Genomic DNA, 11421 nt, shown 5'->3' on the forward strand with positions numbered 1-11421 from the left:
TGAAAAGAGCAATCCCTACAGTTTCTTGCTCGTTCTTCTCAGGGAGGACAGTGTAGCGAGCGAGCAGTAGCTTAAATGTGACGATTTCAAGTGTAAATTTATTTTACCTATGGAATAAATAATCTTTGACTTCGACTTGACTTTGACTTTGACCATGTTTGGGATTAGGGAATCGAGACGTGCAACCCGTGCAATTTTCATTTTATTAGGTAACAATAAAACTTTAGGGTGCTAATATCTCGAAAGTTGTTTTTTTATATATAGTACCAAGTGACGAGACAAACAAGTCGTGCACCTGGTGGCAAGCGACACGCCTATCCATAACAGTTGCAGAGCCACTTTAAACCGCAAAAATCTTAGGGGCACTGCCACTGCGCCCGACGTCTGAGACATAAGTTGACATCATTGCCTGTGATTTCACAAACACCTCTACCCTTCAAAACCAAAACGCAGTAATGCTGAAATTACTGCTTGGCGGCAGAAATAGGCAAGGTGGCACTACTTCAATAGACAAACTACTGCTACTAAAAACGTCAAACGTGCAAGCGTCCTCCGTGATGATTCTCACCCCCGTTCTGCACAGAGTTATTACCGTTTAGAGCAACCTATTTAAACATATTTATTTTTGTATGAAAGTAAAATCTGATACTAAAAGTCACAGAACAAAAGACTTTATGACGTTAGTAATACAGTCCTGAGAGGTTGATACTGTTTTACAAATAACTCCGTATAGGCTCTTACACATGCTCCGTAAGTAAAAAGATCTCAACTTTGATATTTTAGAGGTGCACAAAAATAGAGCCGCAAAAAATCACTAATTCCGCAAGTTTGATTTAAACCGGTTTTCGATTAAAGTTTTAACGAGTTTGCATGAAACAGGAAGGCTGCATAGAAATCGAACGCAGATACGAAGTTCGTCTGAATCTATTGTTTCAAAAAAGTATTTCACGTGGAGCTTCGAATTAGCAGCTTTTATTTAATTTCTTCACATTTATCTCTGCTAATTTTAATTAATTTCAATTGTGTGTCGATTGAGTGCCAATGAATGATAAAAGTTTCTACACCGGGAGCCCATCCAGGCAGCCGGGTTAACTACACCCATCGAGTATACATAATCAGAAATAGAGACGAAATAAGGGCCATCCGTCTCTGGCAACTCATCAGGGAAATGGGCTTTTATCTCTTTTAAAATATCATCTCTCGTTTGCACTGAAATCACAAATTAGAAAGCTGAAATAGTATAGCGCCAACAACTGACCTGTGTGTATGTCTCCGTATATTCCAAAAATATTCTGTATATATTATAACACAGATAATATCTTTAACTATGGGGGGCTGTTGTGTTCATTTGGTGGTGTGCGAAAAACAGCAAAACATGTAACAAACTGGACGATTTGAAGTGAAACAATTATTTCCAATTCGACCAGGCCAATCGAAGCGCAGTTGTCACCTTAATGATTTGGCAGAAAAGTTTTCAAACAAATCAAATGACATTTCGTCTCTATTTCTGGTTATATACTCGATGACTACACCAAACGGCCGGTGGAGACTTGTACAGTACAATAAGATTTTTAGAACGATGTTGGGACGACATAGTTTCTGCAGTGCATCGGGGATGTTTGCAGAATATAAGGCGGATGGTTTTGCTGTCATCCTCCGGAAAAAGACAGCATTCCTGATTCGCAGATGGCGCAGAATGCCCAATAGCATCTTACAAACTGTAGCTGGTAGGATTACCTCTCCCATGTGACAATGCTTCATGAGACAGGTGATTAGAAAAATATATATATACACATATACCTATATCTACTAACACTAATTAAAAATAAGTATTATTATTATTACTGACAAATTATTATTTAATTATTATTAAGATATGCAGAGTAATTAACACGGTAGTATCAGTAAGGCACCATCGATCGTTAGTGATTGAATGAATGAATTTTATCACTACAATTCCACTGGCACCTTATTGACACACGACTGCCATTTATACTTGATTTTAGCAGAATATTTCAACACCAGTGCATTAGATTTGTGTTTGGCTTGAAAAAGTACGATCACATTTTCGGGTTCAGAGATAAGCTGAAGTTGCTGCATATCCGTCTACGTAGAAATGCCCACGATTTATGTTTGCTATATAAAATCCTTTTCCATCCCTCTTTTCTTAGTTATCTTCGTGAGCGTTTCCAATACTGTTAGGCTATGGGTGATCGTCTGCGTTCCGGTACTAATTTGTCCCTCGTCATTCCGCAACACAGTTCACAAAAGTATTCGGAGTCGTTCACAGTGAACTCTGCTCGTATGTGGAACCTTCTCCCAGTCCTGTTCAGACAGTCACCTTCGGTTCGGGCTTTCAGGAGTGCCCTTTTGAAATCTTGAGATTATTCAGACTTCTCATGTTAGACTTCACAAAATATTTATTTACGTTTCACATATTTAGTTATGGTCTTATTTTATATATCCATTTTATTATATATTTTATATGTATTAGTGCATCATTTATTTAATATTATGTATTCGTGTGTACATTTGATATTATAAATTTATTCTTTAATTAAGTATGTAGCATTCAGTTTAATGATTTATTAGATTTTATTTCCGACGCAGGAGCCAACTTTCCTTTCTAATATTCATTAGCTGGAAGAAATCCCTTTATGGGATAATCTCGCCTTTGTACAATAACGTTAAATTTCTTTGTTAAACAATTGTAATTTGTTTGTGTTGTACAATAAAGTGTTTACACACATACATACAAAATGATCTCAGTTTAGTCTAAATGGAATTACAATGACCATTGGTTTCAAAGAAGTTAGAAGAATTGGGGCCGTGATTTAAGGTAAGCATTCACAACAAACTGCCAACCAAAGATTGTATGATCAGGCTCTTGAAAGATCAAAGACGTTGGTGTTCATGATTTGGATCGGTGTACTGTATTTGTTCAGGTTCTTGCTCTTCTGAGGATCGGAAATGCAATACTTGTCAACTATTTACTGATTACGTTTATTGCTCGAAATGTTCCTATTTATATACTAATTGTAGTCTCCCAAGTAGTATGGGTGTCGGCGAGTAAGAGAGTGGTCTAGTGGGCAGAATCTACCTGTAACGGCTGGGGTCGCGAGTTCACATCCCGGGTAATTAAGTTTTTTCTTTAGTTTTATGCATTTTGTTTAAACACCTATGGTTTAATTATTCGTTTTTGGTTAAAAAATGCGGTATTTTATATATATTATTTAAGCTCTTTTAGCCTATGTATTTGGTGCTTATTCATTAATATTGTAACGCAATGACTGTTCGTACCAAACAAATAAAAAAAATGTTAAATGTTTTGTATACCATAAACAAAAAAAACAAAACGTAGCTAAATAATGTTTTACGTCCATTAAAGCAAAGAGAAACAAAAATACGAGAATTTTGACGTAGATTTTTTTTTTTTACTAAAAGGTAGGGAAATTTCTAACTACGGAACAACACCGGAAGCCTGTACGCGAACAAAAGTATATAAAAAAAATGTGTAAAACAAAAGGGCTCTCTGCGTGACCCTCGTCAAAGTACGTGATTGTGGGCTAAGTTTGGAGCGGAAGCTATACCAAATTCTACTACAATTTGCTTCTCTTTAACAAATATCAACTATTTGAAAAAGTTTTTATTGCACCATGTCTTTCAGCTATTTTGCATGCGTTAAGACAACATAATATAATCTATACAGTAGATAATCAATACAGTAGAATTGCTTAGTTCGCGTGGCACTTGTGCCAACAGTTTGCGGAGTACCGCAAACTTGAGCTCAGTCCGCCATTATGCCGTCCTTTAACTAAAACGCGGTAAAGTGAGCGTACTTAGCTGTGTGTATGTTATGGTCGGGTCAATTATCTCGCGCAAAATCTCGAAAATCGTAGCAAAAACGCCTTATTCGCTACTTTCAAGTGCAAAAATGATACTTGCACTCATTGACTTACAATTATATGGACGTCGGGTCCGCGCTAAAAAGTGTCCGCACTTGTAAGGCGCTAAAATCGTATACAGAGCGCGACACTCCGCTTTAGTCTTCATTTGTTCTACTGAGAGCGCGATACTGCGATGACATTACAATTTAAATTTCGACTTGACTTGGGACATTTTTTTCGTGGTTTTTGTATTAGACCCGTCGTCCATTTATTTGTAAGTCAATGCTTGCACTTGTAATATTATCTGTGGTGGTGTTTTGTTTAATCATTATGTCTTATCTTAATAAATATTAAATTTTCTGTTTATAATAATAATTTTTGAAAAATGAAAGTTTTTTTTTGGAAAATATAAGTGCGCATTTGACTTCCATCTCACCTGATGGAAAGTGACGATAAGGTCGACGATGGAGCATGCACACCTTAATAATGCCTATTCGTTCTCGCCTTGAAAAGACCCAAGTTATAACGTTCAGGGAACAAGTCTGCAGACAGGGAATTCCACTCCATAGCCGTTCGTCATCGAGTATACAACCAGAAATAGAGACGAAATGTCATTGCTCCTTGTGAAAGAGTTCGTCCAGGGAAGTACTGCCACCTTACCTATTTATGCCGCCAAGCCGTAGTGTCAGCATGACAGCGTTACGGTTTTGAAGGGTACTGGTGAAATAACAGGCACATGGGACTTGTCAACTTATGTCTCAGAGCGACGGGCGTAGAGGCAGTGCCCCTCAGATCTTTGCGATTTAAAGCTCTGAGTGGCACTGCAACTGTTACGACACAACAATACCGTCACCCGTCACTTAATGCTATAAAAAAACTTTAAACTTTGAGTTGAGTCAATTTTATTCTGATGGTGCGATTCGTTTCATTTAGTTGGTATTATTTTTAAAATGTATTAATTACTTTCGTCTTATAAAAGCACTTTTAACATGTGATCATTTGCGGTTTTATTATACCTATCACAGCTTTATTATATACTTGTTAAGATATATTTTTGCGTGGTTTTACGTTCTCTCGCTACCTCTTCTAAATTAAACTAGTTCCCTCAAATGCGTGAATTGGATATTTTTCGGCTTAACACTGCCAAACTGTATGACGTTTTATCGAGGTCAAACGCTACCTTCTCGCATTAGCAACCGAGTGACTTAAAAATAAGGGGTCGTGGCGATTCCCTTCAAAATATCGATACTCGTTTGAATCATTCAGAACTAGATTGTTTGATTGATAAAAATTTTAAACTCACCTCCTACTGCAACACAGGTTAGGTTAACTTCGGTCCCTTCGTCGTAAGGTCCCAGAACCCTATCCTGGATTTCATTACCTTCGTGATTAAGGATTATCAGCCTTTCAGGTGGTACTGTGAACAAAATAACACATAATTTAATTCAAACAATCGTACTGCTGGACTCGGTTCGCTTTAGGAGGTGAATACTGGGTGTGTAAGTATCGATATAACAACAAAATGTAAACCTGTAACTGGAAAAACAGATGATGATCTTTAAACAGTAGTAGTAGAGCTCCTTGTGAAAGAGCTTGTCCAGGGAAGTACTGCCACCTTACCTATTTCTGCCGCCAAGCAATTCCTGTTTTGAAGTTAAGGGTGCTGGTGAAATTTCAGGTACAAGAGACTTATCAACTATGTTTCCGGGTGACGGCCGCAGTGTCAGTGTCGCTCAGGTCTTAGCGATTTAAAGTTCTAAGTACACTGCAACTGGTGTGGACAGGCGTGTCGTTTACAACCAGGCGCACGACTTGTTCGTCCCGATATTTGGCATCATAAAAAAAACAGCTGTCCATCATGTGCAAGAAGACGTCGGTTCGAATCCGACCGGATCGAAGGAGTTTTTTCTGAGTGTTCGATCTTTGTATTTTTTTTAATTAATACAGTGAATAGCGACATCTCTCGCCAGGACTGGTAGCTGTAAAGGTCCTAACTGGGTGATAAATCTTTCATAGATTTCTCATAGATGGCGCTACGACTAAAATGTCGTTGAAAAACCAAATACAAAGACACGACGCAAGCGCATAGAAAAAATCGTGAGGTCCGTTGGTTCGTTCCGTGGCTTAGTTGGTATAGCGTCTGGCACGGTATGCAAGAAGACGTCGTTTCGAATCCGACCGGATCGAAGGAATTTTTTATGAATGTTCGATCTTTGTATTAATAATTATAACAAACTAGTGGAGTAATTTCACAAAAAATAATTGAATATCAATTCAATAATAATTTAATTAAAAGTCTTGTAGCTCATGACTATTTAAAATTTTATGAAACCTGCCAACCTTGCAAATGTCATTTTACTCCGTCTTCAAAAAAGACAGGCTATAGATAAACTTATAACTCGCCTCTTTTTGAGTCGGGGGTTAGAAACAACAAATTTTCATGTCTCTTTGTTTCAACCAATTAAAGCAACGATCAGTTTAAGTCAATTAAACATTGTAAGTAGCAGTGTTCTGTTCAGCGAGCATTATCTTTTTCATTTAGGGTTCAATTCCCGGTAGGATCAATTAGGGAAATGAGTTTTCCTAAATTGGTTCTGGTTGGCTGGGTATTGTCCTGGAGTTAATTTCGGTGCTCTGGTACCCATAATATAGGAAAGTCCTAGCTTGAGATCAGATATTGGTGTGGTTATGAAGCACGTTGTTGTTTGCTGTTTGATCAGCATAGAATATGAAAATTATCTTTATTTCGAAGGTAAGAATTATTTTTAATTACACTTGAAATCGTTATATTTACACAAATCTTAAAACCATACTATCTAATCGTTTACGTAATCCCTAATAGAGTAATATCCTCTGTTTAGTAGAGCTGCCTTTACATGATTTTTGAACTTATCAAAGGATATTAAATCCAAAACTGCTTTTGGGATTTTATTATAATACTCAAAACCTTGCCTCACAAAAAAAAAACCGAGAACCCTCCGAAGTCTTAACTTCTGTAACACGAGTTTCCATTTATGTTTAGTATTAAAATTATGTACGTCACTCCGTTTATTATACAATTCATTGTTCATATTGATTTTTCTTCTTACATTTTGAATGTTAGTGAAAGTTAGTGTTTTTAAATGTTAACATAAATGAAGTGACTTCTTTGGGTTCTCCGGTAAAAATGGTTGTTCCGCAGGGCTCAATATTTGGACCTTTCTTATTTCTGATTTATATTAATGATCTGCCATTCTTTGTTAAGGACCATTGCGAAATAGTATTGTTTGCTGATGACATATCCTTGATTTTTAAAACAGACAGACATGACATTAACTATGACAATATTAATGATACCCTCTCTAAGGTAGTTTATTGGTTTAATGTTAACAATTTATTGCTTAATGCCAAGAAGACAAAATTTATTAAATTTGAATTACCTAACGAAAAATCAACTAGTCCAAGCATAGAAATGAACGGAGAAAAGTTAGACCTTGTTAATAAAGCAGTCTTCTTGGGAGTGACCTTAGATAGTAAACTTCAATGGTTTCCACATATATCTTCCCTGGCCAGTAGATTAAGCTCCGCTGCATGCGCAGTCCGCAGGATACGTGACCTTACCGATGTTAGTACTGCTAGACTAGTTTACTTTATATAGTTTTTAAGACTTTCGTGGTTATTCACTAAATGATTATCACTAGTATCAGATTTCTTACCACGGTATGACTTCTTTTTATTTTCCCGATATTTCGGAACGGTTGCACGCTCCATGGTCACGGGTTGACTGTTCATCATCGGTGATCAGTCAACCCGTGACCATGTCCTACGGGATTCTCATGTGGAGTAAAGCGGCAGATATTCAAACCATATTTGTATTGCAAAAACGAGCGTTTCGTTCTGTGTACCGTCTAGGCTCTCGGGTTTCTCTCAGAGAACAGTTTAAGGAGACTGGTATCATGACTGTGGCATCACAGTACATTTACTCAAATATTTTATATGCCCGTAACAATATACATAATTTCAATAAGAAAGAAGATATCCATAATATTAACCTTAGAGCTAAGTCCAAACTCATGGTACCACGATTTTGTTTAACCAAGGTAAACAAGTTTTTTATAGGGAACTGTATACGTGTTTACAATAAGATTCCGGAGCATATATTAAGTTTATCATTTCCTACGTTTAAAAACTACATTAAAAATACTTTGATAGAAAAATCATATTACAAAATTGAAGACTACGTATTAGATAAAGATGTATGGAAAGACGACACGGCTCCGGAATCTACACAAATTTGATTACTTTGAATCAAATTTGTGTGGATTCCGAAGCCGTGTATTCCATAGCATTTAAGTTTATTTGAAAAGAGCAACCCCTCGTGTTTCTTCTTTTTTCTTCAGCGTAGTGAACGAGCGCTAGCTTAAATGTGACGTTTTCAAGTGTAAATTTATTTTGCCTATGGAATAAATAACCTTTGCCTTTGACTTAAAAAGAAAAATATATATAGTAGCAGTAGAGGTCCTTGTGAAAGGAGTTCGTCGAGGGAAGTGCTGTCACCTTATCAATTTCTGCCGCCAAGCGGTAATATGAACTTGACTGTGTTTCGGTATTGAAGGATTAGGGTGCTGGTGAAATTAGGGCAAATGAGACTTGTCAACTTATGTCTCAGGGAATTAACGATATTTATGGTTTATGGTATGGTTTTGAATGATATTTATTTATAATTATTAATACAAAGATCGAACACTTCTTCGATCCGGCCGGTTCGAACCGACGTCTTCTAGCAAACCATTCCAGACCCTACGCCAACTAAGCCACGGGACTTCACGATTTTTTCTATGTGTTTGTTGTTGGATCATTGTATTTGGTTTTTTCAACGACTTTTTAGCCGTAGCGCAATCTATGAGAAATCTATTTATTGCTATTAAATCTATATATTTATTTGCGTAAAATATGGTGTACAATATTTGGTACGAAACCAATACTTATATTTTAACTATATCGGGATGCAAATCTATGGATGTCAACATATTGGCAGCTAAACATAAAGTGTAAATAATCTCAGTACAGAGTACTTAAAAACCGACCTCAAAAGTACGTGGAATTACGTCTATTTGCTAAGTTTTATTGAAATATCCTTAAATTCGCCACTATAAAGAACTGACACTGGAGATAATAAAAATCGGTTCTCACTACTCAAAGTATATTGAGAGAAAACGCCTTAAATTGGAGAAATAGCAAAATCAACCATTAAAATAATTGCTCCTAAGTAAAATTTAGGCGCTATTTATAAATATGAATATTCATGCGTGAACAGCCACCCTTAAAGGCAGTACTTTAAATGGATGTGAAGTGGATGACTTTCTTCAAAATGAAATGGGACCACTATGGAAGTACCCCCTCTCCAACAAAAAAAAGAATCATGAAAATCGCTTCACAAATACCGGAGTTATCGCGTAACATACATACAAAAAAAATACAAAAAAAACATACAATCGAATTGAGAACCTCGTCCTTTTTTTTAGCCGGTATATTATTCCATTCCTTTGCCGTACGCATCAGAAAGGAGGAAGCAAAACGCTTAGTGCGAATGGGTGGTATATCAACGACATAAGGATGGAATGTTTCGGACCTTCTAGTCGACCGGAGCAGGAACGGTGAGGGTGGAACCAAATTTAAAAGTTCTGGCGCACATTCCCCGAAATGATTCCATAGAAAACTGACAAGCAGCTTTTCTGCGATGGTCGAGATTGTGTAGCTTCGACTCCACAATTGTTGTTAATAAGCCTCTTTGATTTTCACCCCACCGAGTCCAAGGTAGGTAGGTAACTGGTAATGGGCAGAGCCATCCCAAAGGTGGCAGCAGTACTCCATATGATACACAAGCGAACTTGTGCTTTATACAGATTATAAGCTGTTCAGGTGTAAAGTACTGCCCAACCTTGTATAGTATGCTTAGTTTTTTGGCAGCAGTTTTTGCCAAGCACTCGATGTATCGCCCAAAGCTGAGATTGGATGATAAGTCTGGACCAAGTAGCTCAAGGTAGTCACTTACCGCATTTGTCAAATATTCAGTTCCAATATCAGTTACAAATATTCCCAAATCTGAACTCCCGGATTAATTTAGTGGCAGCCCGTCAGCTGACAGCAAAAAAGGTCTACTACAAACAGTCATCCGTACAATTTCGTGGAAACCAGTCGTCCATTCGTTACCGCGGGGATAGTGATCAAATTATATAAATAAATCAACGGATCGACGTTGCGGAATTGTATTACGATAGGCCTCTTATTTTCGAGCGTTGAGGTTTGGGTTATACTGATTTCTTGGTCGGGAAAAGATGGATGAAGTCGGAATGAAGAGAAGACATTTTGAAGACAACATTAAATACCACGCAAGATACTTCCTGTCACGTTAGAAAGGATTGTGCTTTTGAAAGCGACAAATGGATAAATTTAGACGATAGGTAATAACGTTGTGTTGGTGTCCCTTGCAAGATAAAATACTTCTTGGCACGTCCCAACCAAAAACTATAATAGCGTGACGTTCAAAAAGCTAAGACTGGCGTGTTAGCTAACAGTTTCGTGTCAAACAGTAAAAAGTAGTTGACGATGATGATGACAAACTTAGTAATTAAGTTATTTATGCAATCATTTTATTTTTTGTTTGGTTTCTTGAAAAAAGTAAAGAAAGTCCAGAGAGATTTATGGTTTCTAAAAGGATGTGGGACTTGTGGATTCTAAAAGGATGTGTTTACTTTTTTAATTGCAACCATACATGAATGGCCAACCCGGTATTTGAATGAGGTGGACCAGTCACTTAAAAAAAATAGCTGTGCCCAGTAACCTAACCATCTTCAAAGTCAACCTGATGTTTAGGGTCGTATTCCAGAACTCTACTCAATGCTCAAGTCAGGACTTGAGTATTGCAGTGAGCACTGAAAATCATACTCAAGTCCTTGCCATTAGGGTCGTATTTCCAGTGCTTGAAATCATACTCAAGTCTGCTCAAATCCTGACTTGAGCATTGAGTACTGTTCTGGAATACGACCCTCAGTGTGAAATATCGAACCCGATATATTTTTTAAGTCCTTTTCTGAACTTCAGAAATTGAAAAATAAATTCCTTTCAATATGTCGACTTTGAAGTAAGACGATTAGGGAATAGTTGTGGGCTGGTTGCTTAGTGGGAAAATGGTTGAGTCCCTGCGAAGGCATGTACCCCAATGGAAAAAGGCGTGAAGTATATGTATGTAAAATTAATACCTCTCGCTATACCTCTCGCTAACGGTGAAAGAAAATATCATGATGAAACCTGAACGTTGAAGAAGGATCACAATTCTTGGTTCTAAAATTGGCCAACGGAGTGGATATGGCCTAAGCCCTTTGAGGTAACGGTGACGATGGTGTGTATGTGTATGTGTGTGTGAGTGTGTGGGTGAGTGTGTGTGGGTGAGTGAATGTGTGAGTGTGTGTGTGTGTGTGTGTGTGTGCGCGTGCGCGTGTGCGTGTGCGTGCGCGTGCGCGTGCGCGTGTGCGTGTGCGTGTGCGTGTGCGTG

At 37.5% G+C, this 11421-nt stretch overlaps 1 protein-coding gene across 1 annotated transcript in view; it reads right to left on the reverse strand.

The window, feature by feature from the left end:
- Nucleotides 1-11421, reverse strand: part of LOC113233514 (nectin-2-like) — an 847610-nt gene that overhangs the window by 2760 nt on the left and 833429 nt on the right. The window contains exon 7 of the mRNA XM_026468637.1: nucleotides 5191-5304. Within this exon, the coding sequence (XP_026324422.1) occupies nucleotides 5191-5304 (114 nt within the window). The remainder of the gene's footprint in view (nucleotides 1-5190; nucleotides 5305-11421) is intronic.

The sequence above is a fragment of the Hyposmocoma kahamanoa genome, unplaced genomic scaffold, assembly GCF_003589595.1.
Source record: "Hyposmocoma kahamanoa isolate Upper Pololo Valley unplaced genomic scaffold, ASM358959v1 79, whole genome shotgun sequence".
Taxonomy (NCBI): domain Eukaryota; kingdom Metazoa; phylum Arthropoda; class Insecta; order Lepidoptera; family Cosmopterigidae; genus Hyposmocoma; species Hyposmocoma kahamanoa.